Source organism: Chinchilla lanigera, unplaced genomic scaffold, assembly GCF_000276665.1.
Source record: "Chinchilla lanigera isolate Chin_1 unplaced genomic scaffold, ChiLan1.0 scaffold00029, whole genome shotgun sequence".
NCBI lineage: Eukaryota > Metazoa > Chordata > Mammalia > Rodentia > Chinchillidae > Chinchilla > Chinchilla lanigera.
Genome location: NW_004955430.1, coordinates 7,959,952 through 7,983,671, shown reverse-complemented (window position 1 = coordinate 7,983,671; position 23,720 = coordinate 7,959,952). Strand labels below are relative to the sequence as shown.

The following is a 23,720-nucleotide window of genomic DNA, read 5'->3' as shown; positions in this document are numbered from 1 at the left end:
GAATACCTGCCCTTGATAGGATCAGTGTCAGCAGGAGGGTGAGGGGCACAGCTGGGATTTTTTTTACACTGACTTCAGCAGAGGCTTAAATGAGGTGTGTATCAAAATGTGTGAATGACGTGAAGGTAACCGATATGCAGGATGTCAGTAAAGATCCCCTAAATAGCCCAACGGGCTGGAATGATGACATTTAACAGCAGAAACGCGCAGTATTGCTCTCGGGTTAAATCAATCAACCTCTTAAGTACAGCAGTGCAATGGCAGTGAGTGTGTCCGGGTGAAAAGGGCACAGGAGTTTTAGGTGACAGCATGTGCAAGGTGAGTCCGCAGTGAGAGGTCTCCGCTCCGGATATGAGAGGGAGTCTCCCACGGCCAGCCTTCGTCAGACAGTACTGGGAGAGCTGCACACAGAGAGCCTTGGAAGTCTGGGCAGAAGGGCTGAAAACCACATCTCCTACGGAGCTGCAAAGGGATGGCATGACCGCCTGGGAGAGATGCTGCGGGCCGTGCAGCTGGCCTTGTGTGCGGAGGATGGGATGCCGGGCTGTGGGATGGGGCTGTTCCCTTTAGCTCAAGGACAGAACGATGGGTGGCAGTTACAGGGAAACCGACTGCTGCTCACGGAAAAGAAGGATTTTCCAGAAGTTCCCACTGCTGGACGAGTGGACCTATGAAATAGCGAGTTCTGGACCACTCTGCGTGTTCAAGAAGCCGGATGTCAGGCTGGGGCAAAAAAGAGGCGGGGCATCCATGAGAAGCTCTCTTCCAGCACCACTCACACACACACACATACACACACACAGTGTGTGTATTCTAGGCCAGTATTTGAAAATGCAGCACTAGGTGTTGGCTCTGGCTTCTCTGTCTTTCTATGCCATCCTGACCACCCTGCTCCGAGACAGGCCATCAGCACAGGACCGATTGTCATGACCAGATGTGCCCTTTAAACTCATCAACAGTAAGGATGTTTATTTTGGGGTTTCTTTTTTTTTTTTTTTTTTTTGAGACAGGGTCTCGCTAGGTAATTCGGGCTGGCCTTGAACTCAGAGATCCTCCTGCTTCAGCCTCCCAAGTGCTGGGACTATAAGCATAAGCCACCACGCCTTACTCTAGGGAACTGTGCATACACCCCCTTTACTTCCTGTGGAGGCAGAGGAGGGCTTCCTCAGGCAAATGGATTTGGTTACCCTACCACCTGGATTAAAGCCCAAACTTCCCTTTAATTCTGGATTTCCCAGCAGTGCATCTGCACATTTCTGACAAGGGCATTTCCCCCTCGGCCCCGTGGGGCATGTCTCTTCCACCCCTACACTTTCTGCCAGGAGAGAAAATGTGGCCAAGCAGGAAGCTCTTTCAAAAGCTGGCACCAACCTGCCCTTTGTTGGTTTAGGCCCTTCTGTCTGGGCTAAGACCTCAGATGATCATAATCTGGCACAGAGAAAAAACGAGCCCTGAATGACTGGCTGGCAGCAAATAGCAGCTTTGGGGACACTTAGCATTTCAGTTGAACTATGAATGCCTCACAGAACATGGGAGTTCATTAAAACTCCTGTACTTTAGAATCCCCTGGAGAACCTTAACAAAAATCCCAATGTTCACATGACTCCCCATCCGGGCCAATTACATCAGACTCCTGGGGACCCACCTAGCCACTTGTTTACAATCCACCCAGTGATGCCTGCACACAGCCAAGTGGAGGCCTAGTGACCTTGCCCACAGCTTCCCTCACTTGCAGGGCAAAAGCATCACCTGGGCTCTTGCTGAGATGCAGACGGTGCCTCAGCGTTCCTAACAAACGCTTAAGCACTGCGGCTGCTGGTCCGTGTCTGGGTATCCAGACTTCGGCTAATTAAGTCAACTCAGGTTTGCTATCTAGACTGATTTTCCAGAGGGGCTGCAGGCCAGGGGCTACGACTGCTCGAGGGTCAAAGAGCAAGCTGCTCTGTTCTGCGAGAGGAGCATTTCTTGCCTTCTGGGCTGCAGCCATCACTTGCTGTTCGTAGATGTCCAGGTTCTGGTTCATTAGCTCCAAGGCCTGCTTGCGGCTGGTGAGAGCAAGAGGGTTCGGACTCAAGACCGCCTGGTGCTCGTACACAGCAGCTACGTAATAGTCGGCTCTGTGAGGGTCAGCCGCGCAGTGCTCCTCGGCGCAGACTCCCAGGGCAAGCGAGTAACAGCCGAAGAGGAAAACAGCGAGCTTACTGCTGGCTCCAGACATAATGCAGACCATAAATCTGGAATGTAATGGGGCAAGGGAAAAACAGCTGAATAAAGAATCCTGCCAAGAATTTAACTTTTGCAGCTGTGATTTATTAATCTCAGCAATTAAACTCACCCGCAATGATACTGCAGCTCAAAGAGTTTGTTTCATGTCCCTAATAAAGGAGTATGTGTTTCTCTCCAAACACGTAGCAAGCGACATTTAAAATGGCTCTCTGTGTTAAGAGTCTGGTTTTAGAACATTTCCAAAACAGACTCGATGTTTGCCACGATTTTCTTACTCAGTATTCAGCAAGGCTAATGTGCCACTATTTGCTTTTCTGGCTATGAATTTCAGTTTTAGGCAATGGTAATAATTTGGATTATCTGACACAATTCTTTTATGTATTTCACATGCCGCCTGCCCTCTTTACACACCAACACACTACAGGTCAACCCCTTTTTTTTGTTTTTGTTTTTTTCCAGTACCGGGAATTGAACTCACGACCTCACGCTTGCCAGGCAAACGCTGTGCCGCTGAGCTAAATCCCCAGCCCCCAGCTCAACCCCTTAAACCAGGTGTGACTGACAGGACGATCCTAATACAGCTCAGCTTTCTCAGTCATAAAAACCAGAAGAATTAAAATCCTCTGTATTTTTTTGGTTAGTAACGAATACAAACGATAACTCTCCTTTTAATCAGCACAACATTCTTTATTTGGGGCCAAGAAACTGCTGACTTCTACTTAAATGCCAACATCCACTCTTTCACAGACAGGCATAAAGAAGTCTCCTGATCAAAGCTTGGCATGGTTTTCTTCCTTGAACTTGAGAATTCCCACTCCATGCCACTGCTTTCTCAGTAAATCTTGTGCTTACAAGTATGTTAGTTTGGAAATAAATTTTTTTTTGCACTGACAGGCTGGAATTTTCTAGAAAATCAATGAATTTTGTAGAAAGTGAACTCCACTTTGCAGTTCTTACCATTGAAACGGTAGAGAATGACTCTTCTGTATGCTCCCCCACACTCCCCAAGAATAGGAATGTTTATTTCCAAGTGTTTTAGAGCGGGTAGACCAGTTCTGTGCTGAAAATCAGCCTGGCCTCCCAGCCGAAGCCCCTCCCCTGGCATGCAGGGGGCCCCAGCGCTGTGGCCAGATCTGCCTGCCCTGTGCAGATGTGCTGGTGCTGACCAGCTGGCCAGGAATCTTGATTCCAGGTTAGGATAACAAGGTCAAGGAATCATACTGTTGCCCTTTAAAAGGAAAATGACACCTGTCTAAATGAGCTCCTAACGTCTGTGCTTGCATTTTGAAACAAATTCCCCAGATGACACATTTTTTCTTTTCCTTCTTTATTTTTTGTCCCAGAAACAAACCACAATCATTGTCAGCAAGAAGAAAGGACTAGGGACGCCCGTTCAGAAGGCTTGCAAAATCAGATCTCAGAACAAGAAGCTTTCTCCCTCCCACCCCTGCCCCATCTCAAACTGTTACTTCTTTCCCCAGGGTAGAAAGTGCCATCCCCAGGATTTGCTGCCATTCATCTGGGGCACTGTAAATAGTGTTTTATGATAAGAACAAGGGAGCCTTTGAGTGAGCAGTCATGAGTTTTTGAGCAGAAACAAAAGCATAATTGATAAACTTTCTTATCTGAATTTTGTCTGCAAAGACAAAGACTAATTTAAAATGTCTCAAAAATCTGTTCTCCACTCCACCTCTGGTTTCATAATGATGGCAGTAGGAACTAGCCCTGGGAGAGAACTTTCACCTTCCAGGTGACAGCAACAATCTTTCTCTACTGTAAGGCAACCGCCTAAGAAGTGTTGAAACAGGGCCTGGAGTATGACCAGTACTAAGTGGTAGCGGGTCACAAGTTGCCGGGATTGGCGGTCTGCCCCTTTCTCACCCAGGAGCGCAGTCCCACCAATCTGGGGACACAGAACTCTTTTTTTCTTTTGTGATCCCGGGGATCAAACCCAGGGCCTTGTGCTTGCTGGGCAAGTGCTCTACCATTGAGCCTATCCTCCCACCTCAAACACTTGGACCTCACATATTCAAGTCTAAGAAACATATAATCCAGCACACCAAGAAAACCACTGAACCAGCAAGATATCACATCTTTCTATTTTGAGAAAATAAAGTTTACTGATCGCAGAGTCTGTAGGAGAGCTGTAAGTGGCAATCGTTTGTGCGTGAACAAAGGTAGGTTAATAATAAGAGGGTATGCAGATCTAGGCAGGTGTTCGTGCTTGAAGATCACACGCTTAATGAGGTAGGAGCGAGTGAGTAATTACAGTAAAAATAGGAACAACAGCTTCCCTTCTCAGCAGTGGCGAACGAGCAGACATTGTCACCAAAGCTCCAAACGCCGCTTTTCGCCCTTTGTTTGGCACCACAAACACTGTCTCGGAGAAACCAGAGCTGAGCCAGGACTGTGAAGGGCGCCGTAGGCAGCAGCTGGGGTGCGGGTTTTGAAGCGCCGCACTGGAGGGGCCAGGGTACTCCCTAGATCACTGGTGGCGAGCCTACTGCACGCTCACCGCAGCAGCTGTTTATCTCTGAAATCTCTGTCGCTATCACTGCCCTAGATGCTTGCCAGCATTGGGGGTTGGGGCTGGCTGGTGACAGTACACACGGGGGACTGGGGCCTGGGGTTGCTGGAAACAAGGGACCAAGCAAGTAGGGATGGGAAAAAGGAGACAAGGGTGAGAGTGGTGGTAAATGGAATCATAGAGACAAATCCTGTGATAGGGCCCGCCCACCGGCCTCCTACCACTTCCCCTGCATCACCCTTACATGCCTCAATCCTGGTCTCATCAGAGCAGCCAGTGAGATCCAGAGAAGGCCTCAGCCAATCACAGCGCCCCTCTCAAAGCTTTTACTGACTCTCCATTTCACACAGAGTAAAAGCCACAGTCCTTGCAATATGGCAGGAAGAACCCAATGGGCAGGAAGTAATTGACAGGGCATGGGGGGACACTGGAAGTGGCATCTTCAAACAAGCAACTGATCTCCGAGGGTAAGGATCACCAAACCCAACACCAGTCCTCATCAGGAACCTTCTTTTGATCTTGGAGGAGAAGAAACCAAAGTTGGAATCACACAGAAATCTACTGCATGGAAATTTGGTAACATGCCAATCACCTGATATTTTTATACACGAGACTTTTTTCTTACTTTGCTAAATGAGTCATCTTGATAATCAGCTGTCTGTCTTTCTTAACCATGCTATTACAATGGTGACTTCTGCAATAAAATGAAAGGATTATTATTAAATCATTCTTAATAAGATAATTTCAGAGGCAGGTATATACTTTAAAAAATTTATATAGAGAGCTATTATTGATCTTTGTAATAAAAAAAAAAAATCTTGTCATTCTTTTCTTGCCAGGAAAAAAACAGCCAAATGATCAGGAAGGGAAGCAAGAAAGATGGCAGAGGAAATTCACATTTTGTGGAACAAACCCTAAGATATCTGCTAAGACACCAGGAAATCTGCAGTGTTTTTTTGTACACCTGGCAGAATGCCAAGAAAAATGATATCAAGTTCCAGATACTTTAAAATGATTCTCGAACATTTTGTGATTTTCTTCTCTGAATTCTTTTTATAGGGTGCAGAAATAACGTCCACCTCCCAAATTTACATAATCTGAATGTAAAGAAAAGACCTTTTATTCCCTGCAAAGCCTTGTCACATTCCAGTGTGCCAGTCACGAGCCTGTCAGTGACTCGCCTCTGGAACAAGGAGCCCCACAGCAGTTGTAGCTCGGATAGCTTTGTTTAAACCCACCCACGGACAAGACTTTTGACATCTCGATTGGAAAAGTCAAGGGTAAACACTTGTGACTGGGAACTGACGGTGACGTCAATACTTGGGGTTGAACCCACAAGGAACAGCAAATAATGTACCAAGTCCTCTGAGTTAAATTGGTAAGTTGTGACTTCACATTCAAAATTATAGGCATTATCTCCAAAACAGAGAATGATATATGAAAGTAATTTGGCATTATTATGCCTTTGATTAAGGCCAATTTCTGCTCCATTGACTAGAATAATTTTTCAACTAAGCAACCAAAAGATCTTGACATGTTAATTTAAATGTCATCCTTCTTTTCCTTAAATGGGAAATTACTTCCACAATTTAAGTCAAATAAAACTTCCTGGGCTGGGGAGGTAGCTCAGTGGTAGAGCACTTGCCTAGCACGTGTGAGGCTCTGGGTTCCATCCCCAGCACTGCAAACATCTCTTTGAAATACGTGGTACAGTATATGTAAGAAAATATTATGTATTTGCTATTTGGATAAAATCTTAGCATCTTTATAATTCACTCTGTAAGGAGAAACCAAACAAAACAGAACTGGAGGCGAGACTGACTCCGCAGGTTTGCTACTGCCACCCTGTGGGCCAACTGGAGTCCACTGACACAAGTGAGTATTTGATCATAAGAATCACAATAGCAAAATTCTCAAACAGTTAATTTTGCTTCTCCTTTTCATTTCGAATACTTAGTCTCTTTTTACAGTAGAAAAAAGGGAGATCAGAAAGGATTTTATTTTCCATGATTAGGTTTCATGAAAGTTTTTATTCATCATACTGCCATAACAATTGCATCTGCCCTATTTCCAAGTTCTAAATTTATTGTAATTTTGTAGTTTTTATCGTTGTACAGTCCATAGGATGTGCCTGGATGCACAAAGTAATGCCACCCATCCACACCGAGACACACGGCGCTCTGCTTGGGGAGATCCGAATGAGTTATGGAATCTGTAAGGACAAAAGTTTGCGTCAGCGCCACACTGTCTTTTATGTGCAGTGTAAACCATTCTGCCCTTCATTACTTGTTATTATCTTTCTACCTCACAATGCTGTGGACAAAGGTGGCAAAATCCTGTTCTTACGGTAAGAATGGGGCTGGAAACTAGGCCTGCTGGCTTCTGGCACAGCCTTCCAGGCACATGTTGAAGAACTCAGGCAATTTACTGGTCAAACCTTGGAAGACCACTATTGTAGTCCTCAATGCAGCTATAAGAGAAAAAAGGGAAACCTCAAAGGAGCACTTCCAAGGGATATTCTGGTGATAAACCCAGAGCAAAGGTTCTCCAATTCACGTGTGCCATGTAAGTGACCTGAAGGCCTTGAACCTCACGCCCAGGATTTGTGATTGGGCAGCTCTGGGGGCACAGACTGACAATGTGCATTTTTCTAGCAGTTTCCCAGCGATGCTGATGCTCCTGGTCTCGCTCTTGCCTGGGGAACCACTGGACTGAGGACAAAGGTGGGGACATCTTCATGTCTAGGAAAGACAGGAGTAGGCACATCATCCCAGGTGCCTCTCCAATAGGGCTGATAGAATGTACACAGATTTCAAAGTGTTTCTATCATATTTAGTGAAAACAAACATCAGAGAAAGTATTTAGGCACTCAGAAGGAAAAACTTCTTGCAAAAAACTTGATTAGACTCAGATAATGGACTCAGTGTTTGTCTTAGCTGTGGTGGGACTACAACTGATGAACCAGGATGTCACTGTTTTCATTTTTAAAAATAAAATATAAAATAGGGGCAATACGGCATAACACTACAGGTAATCTAAAAAGTCCTCTGACCATATCCTACAAAAACATAACAGATGTCTTTTCAAACATATATACCTAGGTTTTCAGGGAAGGTAAGGGAAATCCTGGGAGAATTAAAAAAATAAAACAAAACACTGCCAAGGGCCAGGTGTGATGGCATCTAGCACTCAGGTGGCTGAGAAAGTAGAATTGAGAATTTGAGGCCAGCTTCAGTTACACAGCAAGTCCCAGGCATTCTGGACTACAGAACCCCTGTCTTTAAAAGAGGAAAAAAGGAACCATGAGGAAGTAAGTGTTAAACTACTGCTCATGGACGCTGCTCAGGCAGTAAAGAAAGTACACAAAGAACAGGTTTCATCGCTGTCAGTCAGCCCTGGGATGGTGTGGTACTTCCATATACTCTGCTCTTCTGAAATGCTCAGGGCTTTCAAAAACCCCTATCAAATTCTCTGAAGTGAACCTCAATGGGTGTCAGCAGGAATTGTTTTTAAAACCCCTTGAGAAATTTCTGCTCCTTTTGCTTGTTGGATGAACTCAAAGTCATCAAGCTATCTTCTAGATAATGAAGACCTGAAGGGTAGCCGTCCAGGAGAAACACAGCCACTGTATACAAAATTCAGTAATCTAGGAGAGTTATATGCCAAACTTTTCAGAAAAGATGTGCTCAGAAAGGCAGGCATTATGGTTTGTGTCTGGATGTTCCCCCAAAGCCTCACGTGATCTTGCAGGGGCGCTTCCTGCAGGCAGCTGAATCTAGTTTGTGATTGGTTCATTGTCCAGTGCTGGGGTTGGGGATATGAGTGCCATACCTGCCCTAGGACAGGTAGCCTGCACATAACGTAAGGCAGGAAAAGAGGCTTGCCCCCCTCTTTTGCTCTTGCTGCTTTTGTTCCACCACCATGAACAGGTGTCCCTCAACCATGCCACCCTGCTTTGAAGTCAGCTGATTATGGCCTGAAACCATAAACCGCGGGCTAAATAAACCTTTCTTCCCTTAATTTTGGGTGTTGGGTATTTTGTCTCAGCAACGAGAGAAAAGTAACCAAGACAGTGGACAAGGCAAAGGTCCACTTATACTATCAGATGTATGGTGGACATCATGTCTTGGTGAACACTGACAGAACATCTCTAAGTGTTAGGTGGATACACCCTCTTTACATCCAGTTCCAACACCTTGTCGACTATGTGCCAGTACTCAGGAGAAAAGACGGAGATGGACACGCCCAGGACGCAGTCCGAGGCAAACAATGCAATGAGTAATAGAGCCAAGGAACCAAAGAGCCATGTTCCCAAATCAAAAGACCAATTCTTCACAGGAGAATCTAAAAGCAATGACGCTGAGTGGCAGTTGCAAATGTGAAAGAAGTAACAACAGAAAGCTAAATTAAGGGCTGGGGATGTAGCTCAGTGGTACAGTTCTTGCTTAGCTTGTGAAAGGCCCTGGGTTCAATCCCCAGTACTGACAAAAAAAAAAGCTGAAGTAAAACACAGCCAAAGCCACTTTATCCCGTGGAGAAGCCAGGAAGCATATGTTTGGGAGAGGCACGGTCAAGATTACAAAGAGAGTAACAGCAAAAAACAGGCAAGTGGGTCCTGGCTGTCTGTTTCCTAGCACCTGCAGAGGATATTCTTGACACAAGCACGGTGGGCAGACACGGTGACACAAGGCATACTCCACGTAGTCCAAGGCTTACAGCTAGAGGGCAGAGCACGATTAAGAATGACCGTGAGCTCGGTGTGGTGGTCACATGGTAATATCAGCTACTCAGAAGGCTGAGGCAGGAGCGTCACAAGTTCAAGGTTAACCTGAGCAAATTAGGGAGATTCTGTCTCAAAAAGAAAAAGGGTTAGGAGAGCAGCTCAGTGCTCGCTGGGTCCCACCTTCAGCACCAGCAGAGAAAACAAACAGAAAACCCACACAAAAATAAAACGGCGACAATGACCTGCCCAGACCTGATCTATTCACAAAATCGGCAGGTTACTCTGCCCACAGCATGGCAGATATGTAGAAAATGGTTAGAATCCCCATCATGGCCTTTCTTCCTGGAGATACTGAACATTTTTATCTTCCTCTGTTTTGGTTAAATCAGTAATTACTTCTGTAATTTTTCCTCTGGCAAAATCTGGATTACCACAGCTGTATTCTGGTTCAAACACAAGTCCTGGCATTTTGTAGCAGGCCTCAGCCTTTCTGTGTCTCAGGACGGAGCCAGCGGGACAGCAGCAGCGAGCACGGAGGAGCCTGCAATATGCCCAACTCCAAGCCAGCCTTCTGTGGGAAAACTCAAAAGAAGCATGACACCCCTGAATTCACATAGCAAATGATATATGTGGGACCCCAAGTCCAAGTGCAGAGCTGCTGCAGGCTCGACCCTCCCTGCGCGAGGTGGTGACTCTCATCACTGCCCACCCTGGCAAGGAAGCCAGGCGTGGCCCACAGGAGGAGAAGCTGGAGAAGCCCCAGCAGCTCCGGGCAAGTTCGAGGCTGCAGGCAGTCAAACACCCAGGCACCGAAGAACACGTAAGCCGCCTGACTTCGAAATCTAGGAAGTCAAGGCAGATCCCCGGGCCAGGCTGCTGCTGAGAGCTTGCAGCCCACCCCTGGTCTGTTTCCATTTTAAGAGATGGTCCGGAAGCTTTCCGTCTTTGAGCGCCCTCTTCCAGCCAGCAGGTCACCTGTGCAGACATCCAGAGACAGACTCGAGGATGAAGAAAGCCAGGACAGACTGGCTGGGGCCTTGAGGACAGACAGGCTGGCCACGGAGGCAGACAGGGTGAGTGGCAAGGAGGAAAGGACCGAAAACCAGACGGAAACAGGACCAGGAAGGGCGGAGAATCCCAGAGGTGAGGCCGCTGGAGAAAGGATTCACTGTGAGGGATGTTTCTGGTTTCCCTGTGTGTCTTTTAATACCAATCCAGCCCTCACCGGTGATTTTATAACAGCCAAACTGTTCTTTATTAAACTCTTTTTGTGAGACAAACACAGTAACAACAAAAAACATACAAGTCCCACTATCCTACACCATCTGGACTCTTAGTAGGGCAGACATCTGTCTGCCTGCCTATGTCCTGCAACTTTAACTGTATAAAAGTCCAAGTCTTTCAGAGCTGGGACTCCTAAAGGCTGGAGGGAGCTCAGAGTTGGGGAGGGGAAGTTTCAGTTTCTTCCAGGACAGCTGTAGCTGCCGTATTCCTCAGCACCAAAGGCAAACCAGAGGAGAAGTGAAGTATGGGGGCATATATTTGTAATCCCAACATTCTGGGAGGCTGAGGCAGGAGGATTACAAGTTTGAGTCCAGCCTGGGTACCTTAGTGAAACCCTGTCTCAAAATAAAATATGAAAAAAGGGGACATAGCTTAGGGTAAAGGTCCTGGGTTCACTCTGCAGCACCACGCCCCCCCCCCAAAAATAAAGCAAAGGAGGATATTCTCCTCCTTTTTAGAAAGAAGTTACCTCCTTAACTAGACGAGGACTGACATCCAGAGTCAGGACTTTCCTTACCTCTGTTCTTTCTAACGGCCCATCTTCTTATGCCTCCACACTCAAAATCACTAAAGGCTGATCACATAAATGATACTGGGGTGACTACATACAACTTGAAATAAATTTAAAAACCTTAGACCATGCACAAAAACAAAGTCAAGATCAGGAATTAAATATAGCATAAATTATGGTCTCAACAGCAGGCATCAGATACTTGATAAAATAACATTCTGAAGGTTGAAGTAGTTAAAATAACAGAAGAAACAGACTGATAAACTAAAATATACATGTAAAATAGAAACAGCAAGACGGCACTTATAAACAGGCAATGAATAAAAACATTTAACAGGAAGAAAACAAATCAAAAATACTTTGAAAGAATTTGAACTTACACACAAAATAAAATTTAAACAATACCTTTCAGAAATACTAAATTTGTGGAAAAAGTAAACTACTACAGTGATAACAGCAATGTCTTACTGGTATAAAGTACGAACATGTGTACAATGAATCACAGTCTACTCTGACTTTATTTAGGAAGTTATTCAAAGGAAGGAATAAAGGTATCAGTTGGAAGTGCCAGCATAGCATGGAAGCAGACAAAATGGGCTTTCAGGTTTCAGTTTCTCTGAGTAGAAATACTGGCTCCGGTATTTACTTGTATAACCTTGTTATATTTAACATAACTGAGCATCAATCCAGTATGTTGGAAATAAAATTATCTGATATAAACTGCTTAGTGCTCAAGAAGTGGAAACTAGCTAAAACTGAAGAATGAGTCCCAACAGATGAAGGTAGAAAACAATATTCAATATTTAATATATATTAAACAAATATATATTTATATATATTTGTATTTTGAAGTGGAATATTAAACAAAAATTTAAAAGATAATTATGAGGAATTTGATAATGAAATATGCTTAAAATTCGCTAAACAAACATAAGGAGAGTTTTTCTGCATTTCCTATGATAATAGCTAAATAAAATATGTATACATACAAACAAAGACTGGAAAGACTATGAATAAATGCAAACACGCAGGTTACTTGATGGAGAATTAAAATGTTTCCTTAACTGATACACTGCTTTCTAATAGATGAAAAAACACAAGCCAAGATTTCCGGTGTCCAGTCCAGGAGGTCCAACCTTCCAAGGAAGTTGGCAGCTGTCACGCCATCGTAACAATTAAAAAGCTGAGCACAGTGAAAATGAACAGTTCTTAGATGTCAGAGGCCACAGGGCAGACCAATGCTCCCAATACTGGAGAAGAGACAGGTGACCATAGAGAATCACAACTTACCAAAGCAGAAACCCACGAACACAAACGTCCGGGAAAACCAGTACCACAAGAAACCCTAAACGATACAGTGCTGGAGCTCCAGTGTGGACCATCTCGGAACTAAAGACTCCAGGGGGCCCAGTCATAGACAGGTGTGCCCACTCTTCCACGAGTTTTATCTCTAGACCTACCACCTCCTCATAATGAAGACTGGAGAAAAAATCCCCTCATGCTTCCACGGGGGGAGGGAAGAGCCGTCAGAGCATTCTGTTCTCCAGCAGGACTGCCTTTAAGAGAAACTATTCTACTGGGGCCTAACCTACTGGGTTATATAGGAGCTTAGCTGACCTAGAGCAAGGCAGTGCCCAACTGTAGCCCCCTCTGGCTTTCCACAGTGGGAAAGTGTTCCATACCTATCACTAGCTCCCTGCAGCCATTCTGCCCCACCTGAGAGGCGGGGCGCACAGAACAGCACATGTTAAGTTCACAGTCCAAGGGGACAGATGCGCGGAAAGTCTAAGGTGGAGTCACAGAATCCAGAATGCTAGGCCGGGGATACAGCTCAGTGGCACAAGTGCCTGCCTGGCAAGCACAAGGTCCTGAGTTTGATTCCCGGTACCAAAAATTAAAAAATAAAGAATACAGAATGCTTCTCCCCTCACCGTGTCTCCCCACATTACTAAACGCCTGCTTGCGGCAGTTCCTTCACCCAGAACACTATGTCTAGCTCTCCACAGAAGTTACAAGGCATACTGAAAAGTCAAAAACATACATTCATTTCAAGATAAATGTGCACAACCAAGACTTAAATTGCAAGATTTTTACAAAAGTATAACACGAAAAAGAAGTCGAAACCATAGTTTGAAGAGACAAAGCAAGTAAGGGAACCAGAATCAGACATGGCAGGGATGTTGGAATCACCAGACCAATAATTTAAAGTAACTATGATGGATATGCTAAAGGGTAACTCAACAATAATAAATAAATAAAAATAACAAATAGATTATATATGTTAATCCTAATGTCAACTGCAGACTTTGGGTGATACTGATGTGTCAGGGCAGGAGAATCAGTGGTACCAAATGTACCACTCTGCTCTCTGAGGTTGACAGTGGTGGATGCTATACATGTATTAGGCAGAGGGTAGAAGATAACTCTCTGTACTTCCTATTCAATTTCACTGTGAACCTAAAACTTCTCTTAAAAAACAAAGTCTTTTACAAATAAAATATTGAAAATCAGAATGGTGAGGCAGTACCATGTAGGATATTTCCCATTCTTGATAGCTAAGGAGTTTAGATTTTATTTGCCATGCAGGGCAAAGACACAATCTTGGGACTGGAGTGAAATCTGTGCATATGGCTAGAAGTCTTAAGTAAGTATTCCCTCACTGAAAGGTTGTACAAAACAAAGGAATATTTGTCTGCCTGGAAAAGAAATTATCAGACCTGGAAAATTTACTTTTCATTTTGAATCTTAGTAGGGGAAAAGTACCCTCTAAAATGTCATAACCAGGGCCGGGGATATAGCTCAGTGGCATAAGCGCTTGCATGGCAAGCCTGAGGTCTTAAGTTTGATTTCCTGTATCAAAAAAAAAAAAAAAGAAAGAAAGAAAATGTCATAACCAAAGACTTTTCTTTATATGTGTTTAGAATTCAAATTCACACGACATACATGACCCAGGGAGTCTCAAGATAAGAAAAGAGCACACAAGTAATCTTGAGATGTTCACAGTTCAGATGTTTTATAGTACTAGAAAAGCCAATCCAAATCTTCTCTAAAGGAACTTTTGTTCAAGCTAGGTGACTCGGGAGCCTCATGATTAAGAGTCCAAGTAAATACACAATTCAAAATTACAATTCAAAGATTACAATTCAAAATTACAAAACACACAAGGAAATAAATTACCATGCAAGACAGTCGAAAGAACACAGCAAAATCAGACTCCCAACAACTTCAGATGACTGCAGTACTAGTGTAAGTGATAAAATGAGTACAATGAAGATAAGTAAAAAACTATATCCAGTTAAATCTAAAACAGAGTTTTAAAAAATGCTGTCAAATCCAGATGAGATGATTTTTGTGGCATGGCAGTTAAAACTGCCAAAAAAAAAAAAAAAAAAAAAAAATTGCTCGGAATGTACCACAGAAATAAAAGAAAGAAGATAAGATACATGGTAGATAAATAAGATGTTCATTATATTTCTAACTGGGATTTCACAAAGAAGAAACATAGAAAACGACACATATTTGAATGAATAGTAGCTGAGAATTTTATTAATGAAAGGCAGAAACCAACAGATTCAAGATAAAACAAAAAGACTCCTAGATACAACATAATGGAACTTCAGAACTCTGCTAGTTTAAGAAAATACAACTTAAAAGAAACCAGCGGGAAAAGAGATCATCTTTGAAGATAGAGTAATCTGAACAGTAGACTTTTCAAGAGCAAACACGGATGTGAGATAGCTTCCACTGTGTGAAGAGAAAGTGACTGTCAGCATAGAAAGGGCTCGTTCACCTCCCACATAAACCTCCTGCAAATAACTGGCGCAGGAAAACTTCAGTCACTTGGAAATACATAAATAAAAAGCTCGTGAGTTCTGGAAGATTCTACAAGAAAAGAAATCAAAGATTATTTACTGGAAAACTGCCACGAAGCACGTAAATACTGTGACTAAACATTCTGTCATGAATTTTTAAAAAAAAACCAATTGCTTCTATAAACAAATGCACCACAATGAAAGCATTAAAAGGAGCGGAAGGATGAGGAGGGGTAAGACAGGAAGACAGAAAAGGGGGAGGAAGAGGGGGAGGTGGGAGGAGAAATGAAATGTTACCTGGCAGAGCTCAGGAAAGAAGTGAGAGAAAAATAAAGAAATTAAGACAAATATGGAAGCGGCACAAGGAAATCAGATGATAATATAAATAAGAGATAAAAGAGTTCAGGAATTAGAAAAGTACATAACACAAATGGGCATCTGAAGTTTTGACCAAGAATAGCTTGGTTACTGAGAAAATTAGCATCATAAGCCAAGTCCTTTATATCAGGATAATAGGAAGGATGCTTCGGGGCTTCCTTCCACAGGCTCAAGCATCCAAAAATGAAAGACTCTGCTTAGAGAACAGAGTTCTAAGGAACCCAGCTCATTTCCTAACCCAGCTAGGAAAGAGATTCCTGGAGCTCAGCCATTCAGGCACTCAGAGGTCTCTAAGCCATCATTTAGGGGGGCCTGGCTACTGCTTGACTTGGCAGCAGACCTTGGCACCAGCCAGATAGTGCTGGTTTTACAGTTATGCAGACTACAAGAGTGATAAGGTCATGGAGGCTTCTACCCAAATTTCAGAAAAAGGGTAGGAAAGTCAGGCAGTGGGACCCTAAAGGGCAGTGCGTGAAGCTATGAGAGTGAAGCCAAAAGTACAGTGCAGACTCCAGGAAGTTAGAGAAGCCAGGAAAACGGAATGTGTAAGGCAAGTGAAGGCAGTGAGCAAAGCCCCCAAGATAAAAGCCATGGGGGCTGCAACTGGCAATGCCATAGGGGTGGGGCTGCCTATGACAAGTGAATTCACATCTTTGCCCCTGTTGCCGGACATGTAACTACAGGATTTAACATTTGCTCTGCTGGGTTTGTCTTATATCCTCCTATTCATCCCTTTTAGAATGGGAACATTTAACCTGTACCACTGTATGTCAGCAATATTTAATTTTCTTTTTTATTTTTATAGCAGCATACAGCTAGAAGTTTGACTTGAGGCTAACAGGAGACTTTGGATTGAAACTTTTCAGTAATGCTGGAACTATTAAAACTTTGGTAGCTTTTAGAGATGTACTAAATACCTTTCGCATAAAGAGATCCACGTAAGTCTTCTGAGGGTGAGGGGTAGAATGTTATGGTTTGGATCAAGAACTTCCTTCTAAAACCTTATGCACCCAGAAGTAGGGCTTTTCGGGAATGGATCATGGGCTCAGAGCGGAGTGTGCCATCGGGAGGTGAGGCCTGGTGGGAAAGGCGGGTCACCAGGAGCGTGACTCCCCCCGCCCCTCCCTTCTGCTTCCTGGCCCTGACGGGAGCAGCTTTCCTCTGCTCAGGCCCTCCCACCATGTGGTCTTGGCGTTTAAGCCCTCCAAACAGGGAGTGAAACTTCTGAAACAGGGAATCAAAATAAACCTGTCTTCCTTTAAGTTGCTGGTGTTGGATCTGTGTCTCAGAGGCTAAGACAGAGGACCTGACTATTCCCAGTTACAAGGAGGGCTAGGTAATTAAAGTACCTTATCATCTTGAATAAAATCATGATTTTGTCAGATAAAATAAGGAGACCCAGATAAACGTGAATTTTAGATAAATAAATATGTTAAAACATCCTTATACAGAAAAAAAAATGTTACTGTTAGTCTGAAATTCAAATTGAACTGGGAGACTGGAGGTCCTGCTTTTGGTTTTCATTTTTGTTTTGTTAAATGTGACCTTGCCTATAAATGATCAAAGAATCATAACTATGACTTTTATAGTCATCACTTTCATATTTTTAAAAATAGCTTTGCAGCCCAATATGCACCCTGAGACACTACAGCTTAGTCTTGCCCATTAAAAAATATTAATATATCTTTTAAGTCTTTTTCATCTATAGGTTACTGTTCTACCCCTTGTATTTTCTTAAAACTAACAATAGATAAGATGGTTTCAAAATAATTATGAAGAGGGACTACTTATCCTATCAATATCTTCAAAATACAGAAATTAAGATAGTATGAGATTGGTGGGGGGTTTTTTGTTGTTTTTTGGTACTGGGAATCAAATTCAGGACCTTGCGCTTGCCAGGCAGGCTCTGTGCCACTGAGCTATATCCCTGGCAAGACTGATGTTTTTTGATAACCCACTTTTTCCTTAGGAAAAGAATATAAAGTCCACAAAGAGACTGTGTATTATCCAAGCACTATAGTGTAAGTCATTCCTATTCCAGTGATACATAATATCACATCTGTCAAACATCAGGTTTATAATATATCTACATATACACATACACATCGATTATACACACATCCCATGTTTCCTCATCCTGTAACTTGAATACCTTAGCTCAGAGTCTGAGCTCAGCCATGTAACTTGCTGTGACCAAACATGACATACAGAGGCTGATACAATGGGGCCAAATCTAGAACCCCCAAAGAATCAGTCCAGAATTCTGGTAAAACTGATATTGACCTCACCATATAAGTCTATATAAATTTTCACACATGTGCACCAAGGAGACATGCAAGAATGTTCAAAATTCACAGTTCATAGACTGAAAATGTAAAAATGATCTGGATGTCTGTTATAGTTTGAATGGGTTCCCCAAGAACACATGGTTGGAAACTTCATTCCTCGAGGCATAGGGCTGGGAGGTGGAGCCTACTGGGAAGTATCTAGGTCATGGGGCCAGCACCCTCATGAGAGGATTAGTGCTGTTCTCTCAGGAATGGCTTTGCTGTGTTGGCAGTTGGCTCCATTTTCTTTCTTCCTCAGCATCTGCTTGCTGTTTTGCCATGAGGCCCTCACCAGAAGTCAATGCTAGCACCATGCTCTTAGACTTCCTTGCCTCTAGAACCATGAGGCAAAATGTATTTCTTCCTTTATAAATTACCCAGTCTCAAGGATTCTGTTATAGCAACAGGAAATGGATTAAGGGCCAGGGATACAGCTCAGCGGCACAAGCACCTGCCTGGCAAGCACAAGGTCCTGAGTTCAATTCCCGGTACCAAAAAAAAAAAAGAAAATGGATTAAGACAAAGTTTATTACCTAAAAAATGGATAATGTGGGAATTATAAACATCAAATCCAAGATGGTTGTTACCTTTATGGAATAGGGAAGGAGAAGCAAAGCGGGAGGCTCACTGTATTTGTAATGTATTTCTTACACTACGGGTGGTAGTAGTGTATTAATCAGTGTATTATGCATGTGTATTAATCAGTGTTCCCTTCATGTTCAGAAACAGTTCATCAGTCTTAAATGTATGAAACAATAAATCACTGCTAAGCTCTGAAAAGGAACTCAAAGGTTATGATAAAGAAATAAGTTTATAGGCTTAAGTTCATCATGAAGATGCCTGAGCTGCACCCCAGCTCAAACCCACACTCTGGGAATCAGAGTGTCTTCCCCAGAGACAATTCTTTAACAAGGTAATAAGGTAAATTTAAAAAGCAAAGTACTAAAAGCAAATAAGATAAATTTTAAAAGTTAAAGCAAGGATTTAACTTGAGAATTTAACTAAAGAATTTAAAGTTAAAGCAAGGATTTAACTAAAGAATGCTAGTGGCTAAACAAACAAAAAAAATGAAAACAAAATATTTCAATATGGTGTCATGTTTCATATGTGATAGCGGCACCTGCTGAAGGTCACCCCCAAGTGTCCCACTACAATGAGAAATACTGTGTTATAATTTCTAAGCCATTTGAGATGAAGGTCTTACATTCTCATAGTACAACATGCAGTTGTCACTACTTCCTGTGCATTTTAAATACAGTAAACATCTTTGTCAGTGAAGTTTAGGGCCTATGTCAAACGATACCAAATTTGCTTTTAAAAGCCCCAAAAGTTCATAATGAGTGAAGCAAAAGTAAAAGAGGGAAATGTTCCTTCCTAGTTTTCTTTCCATATGCTTCCTGCTCCAGTCCTAAGACTCGCTGGCATTGACATGCAGAGTGAAGGTTAAGAGCCTGCCAGCGCAGGCCCTGGGCAGGAATCCAACCTTGCTCCAGGTTGGAGGGTACCTGGGAAAGCATGAGGAGTTTCTGTTACGGAACTATTGTTGAACTGACCCTGATGGGTCCATTAGAAAGCTGGCTTTCCCCGCCCCGCCTCATCTTGGCTCAAGCCTATCTTTGAGCTTTGGTACTTGCAGTCCAAAAGTATGAGAAGCAAACAAAATCAATTTAATCTGCTTTACTCAAAGAACTACTTTATTACTTTATGTCCTGCTCTGTCTCTGCTGACATTTCCTGCACTGCTGCATAGTGTTAAGTGTGTCTTTTAAAAATTGTGTTCTACATAATTTCCTTGTAGTCCTCATTGCTGACTTTAGTGGGGGGCGGTTGAGACAGGGCTGTGCTATGTACCTCAAGCTGGCCTTGAACTCACTACATAGCCTAGGCTGGCCTCAAACTTCCATGATCCTCCTGCTTCAGCCTCCCAAATGCTGGAATTACAGGTGTGCATGACTTTTTGTTTTTAATACATATTTAGTTTCAATTTTCATTTATTTCAGCCAATTTCATTATCAGCTATTCTATAAAATAACCCTAATTCATTTCCTCATTTGATAACTAAACACTTCACATTTTGATAAAATATGTTTGGGAGACTATTTCTCACAGGTTCACATTGTGTTATACTGTAAAATAATCAAAGTTCTTACTGTCCCTGTTGGGTTGCTGAAGTTAAAATGTATTATCACCATTTGGGGGTATAAGGATGTCTGCAGGAGCTTCAATCTTCTGAGAGCGTATTTTTCCAGGCACTGTATTTTCAACTCTTACTAAATTATCTGGTTGCCTGTGTATTCTCTTCTCCCAGATGGAAGAAACTTGCCAGATAGCTCCTTCTCATAACCTCAGATCTAGAACCCCCAAAGAATCAGTCTGCAGACTCTGATGACTGTCGCTGCAGCTGTTTCTAATACTTCAGTCTTTTCTTTAAAAAAAAAAAAAAAAAAGTTAAATTTTAAAACAGAGCTGTGGAGGACCACCACCTGGGCAACTCTCCCTGAAAGAGAAACAACTGTCGCCATTTTGGCTGAGCCCTATTTCCATCTACTGATGTGTGCAGAGCTGGCTAGGACTTTTCCTTATCCCTTCAGTTGGCTTTACCCAGTACAAATCAGTCCAGCCTAAGGTGCTGATACATAGTCTCTGAAACAAGACGGCAGGGCAGTGTTTTTTTCCTTGTCCCCTGTAGCTCCCAAATAAAATATGTGTGAGCCTCAAGATAAGAGGCTATGACTTCCCAGGGCATGAAAGACTGCATATCAGACTGAAACACCTACCCTAGAACATCACATACTACCTCAATGGGTCAGGCAGATTATTCTTTCTGCGTATCTTTCTCTCTGCATATTGTAGAGATGATTTTTGGGCCTCCTACCTAGCCCAGCTCACCTACTTCCTGCTATCCTCAAGCCGCTCCTCTCTTCATGAATTAATAAAACTCAGGTTCAGTCCTGGGTCGGGGCTGTTGTTCCAGCTAGCCATCACTGTAACTGGACTTAGGACCCCTGGGCTCCCCATAACTACAGACATGCCTTAGTGTCTTTATTGTCACCTTGGATTTCACTGGAAATGGTAGGCTAGAATTAACTCACTAGAATTTCAAGAACTTCTCCATGGGATTACAAATACAAACTTCCTGGGCTGTGAGGAGGAACAGGAAGGGCTATTTATAAAAGCCAATAAATAAACAAAAACAAAATTCCATGCCTACTGCCAACAAAAATAATAAAAAATGTGGTAATGCTTACAAAGTCCACACAAAGGACCCAGGATAAATTACAGATCCTAGGGTCTTTTAACTACAATTGAGTTGAAACTTGCTCCACTGTCCTGTTAATCCTAGAGATAGGACTCACGTCACTTCTGCTAACCATCAGAGGCCATGAACAGTGGAATGTGTACCCTGAATTGAAAGATGTAAAGGTGAAAGCACAAACAATCCTAACAACTTTACTCTGTGCTAAACAGCAGAATCTAGCAATTTAGGATTTATTCTTTTACCAAACCACCTAATCTGAACTCCAGGGAGTTATGCCTATGCAGAGTTCAGTTTTCATTGTAATTCATACTGAGTAGTTTTATCAGTGATGTGTGTGTGTGTGTGTGTGTGTGTGTGTGTGTGTGTGTACTAGGAACTGAAGCCAAGGTCTTTGCACTGAGCTACATCCCCAGACCTTGTTTAATTTTTTATTTTTCGAGATACAGTCTCGCTAAGTTACTAAATTGTCCCAAGTGGGCTAGAACTTGCCATCTTCCTGTCTCAGCCTCTCAGAGTGCTGGGATTAAAGGTGTGCACCACCTATCAATGATTCTGTTAACACGGTACTAGCTACAAGTTCCCATGAATTGACTACTTATCTGTGTGTGCGGCCAAGGTCGAACAGGTTCAGCCTGGAACCTGTAAATCCAAATTACAACAGTGTTATCCTGGTAATAAGCAATCAAACATTTAATTATTAACTCATGCCTCTAGCATGAGTACAAAGCTAGCGGTCCTCAAATTGTTGGTAAAACAGGTAACAGTTTTAAGAACATATTAAGTGCCTAACTCGTCCTAAGATGTTGATTGAGAAGATCTGAGGGAGGTTCCAAGGAACTATACTTCGAAAAAGCTTTCCAAGAGGCTCTGATGCAATGACAGTAGAGACTATCAGGGCAAGTACTGACAGAAACAGTACCACATGCGGAGCAGAGTGAAATCTGTTTCTCAGAGGCAGCAGGCACTGTGCCAAGGACTGTTCAAAGTACAGAGAGTGTTTTACATCTTTCTGGTGTGTCAATTTTACTTGATGGGTAAGCAGTTTAAAATGTCATTTTTACTTTGGGTGGTAGTACATAACTGTGAAAACCTACCTGACATTGACGATCTGTGTATTTGTTTATTATACTCGAATGTTATTTTTAATATTCAAATACGGATACATTTTGTAGTAAATGCAAAATCTTCACTTACTTTTTAGATGAACTCTGAGACTTCAAAGATATCTCCCTCTTAGATGTCTCCTAAGGCCAATGACGTGACCATTTTACTCTGCTTATAGTGGGGAGGAAGGTTGAAATACAGAAAGGAAGACTTTTTGGAAGGGCTCAGAACTAGAGTCTGAAAATCTCTGGGTTTAGAAATCCTTTCACGTCCAAGCTTCTTACTCATTTCGCCACCCCTGACCTGCTCCCCATCTTCTTATCTGTCTTCTATCACTGGTCTTTTTGCTTAACAAAACTTCAAATCCTCAAAAACTTAAAAGTTCCTTTGATACGACTGGAGGTTTTTTTTTTCAACTTTTGGTGGCATGAATTTTTTAGGCGGATTGCTTATTAATGTTTACATTTGTTACCCAGGAGGTGGTCTAATGACTTAAGCACAGCGTCAGAAATCACACGCTACAACCTTCCTCACCAAAACTGTTTTAAAACGCTCTTAGGTGCAGGGCGTAGTTGTAGGTGAGGACTGACTAGAACAAGTTGGGCGGGGGGCGGAAAGCCGCATTTCCTTGCTTTGGAAAAATAGGGCTGGAGAGTAATGCGGGTTAGCAGCAAGGGCTGGCCATCGTGGCCGAGGGGCCCAAAGATAGGTAGGGTACAGGATTAGAGTCTGAAGCAGGGTCTGCGTCCAAGGACTCTGGGCAAATAATCTCTTGCTTGGAGGCTGGGGGTCATCTATAAAATGAGGGTAAAGAGTGTGCCTCTGAAATACACTTAGGTAACGTGCTTTACTGTGGTTTATGGCGTATAAGCCCACAATATTATGAAACGAGAAGCCATACCTCCCTGAAAACACGGACCGCCTAACTCTACTTTACGAATCCTCCAGCCCACCCAACAGCATCCTTTACCGTCCCAGAGGTGGGCGGAACCGGAAATCCGTGCCTTCGCCACGCCCCTTTCCTCACGGATTCAGCCCGCCTCTAGCCCCCGGTAGGCGCATGCGCTAGTAGTCCTTGGCGATGCCGAAGGGCGTGAAGGATACAGTACTGATGGGCCTCGGGGATCGGCTTCCTACCTGCTCTGCACAGGCCGCGTCCCTCTGTTAATTTCTCCCCTTGACACTTTGAACTCGTGCAGAGAGGAACCAGGCCGAGGGCGCACTCCGACCGATCGGAGAAAGGGCGTGTCCACAGTCTCAGAGCGAGCCGACCGGTTTAAGCCCCGCCCTCTCCTCCCGTTACTTAAAGCGATTGGCTGGCCCTCTCTCAGGGGCGCGGCGTACTGCGGTTTTTGAGATGTTTTTCCTGGGTGACTGTCGCTTGGCTGTCAACTGCGGCAGGACCTAGAACTTTTAGGTGGAAAATGCCGGAAAGTAACTTTGCGCAGAGCAGGTCAGAAGCGAGGAGGCGGTGTCTGATGCTAAAGTCCACGCCCAGACCCTGAAAGTGCCAGTAGAAAGTATCTTTCTGGAGGGAAAGACTCCTACGGTGGCCGGCGGGGGCCGAGGC

The 23,720-nt window shown here is 43.4% G+C and overlaps 1 protein-coding gene across 8 annotated transcripts in view; it reads right to left on the bottom strand.

Moving 5' to 3' along the window:
• Positions 1-23,636, bottom strand: part of Btd (biotinidase) — a 28,719-nt gene extending 5,083 nt beyond the window's left edge. The window contains exons 1-3 of one of the 8 annotated variants that reach the window (XM_005387439.2): positions 23,288-23,636; positions 5,379-5,447; positions 1,970-2,234 (exon numbers count right to left, since the gene is read on the bottom strand). In XM_005387439.2, the coding sequence (XP_005387496.1) occupies positions 1,970-2,234; positions 5,379-5,428 (315 nt within the window). In that variant the 5' untranslated portion in view covers positions 5,429-5,447; positions 23,288-23,636. Of the gene's footprint in view, positions 1-1,969; positions 2,242-5,378; positions 5,448-7,099; positions 7,224-21,645; positions 21,686-22,240; positions 23,133-23,287 lie in introns of those variants that run through there. The other 7 variants (XM_005387442.2, XM_005387441.2, XM_005387438.2 and 4 more) reach the window with 7 other exon arrangements.
• Between the last annotated feature and the right edge of the window lie 84 nt (positions 23,637-23,720).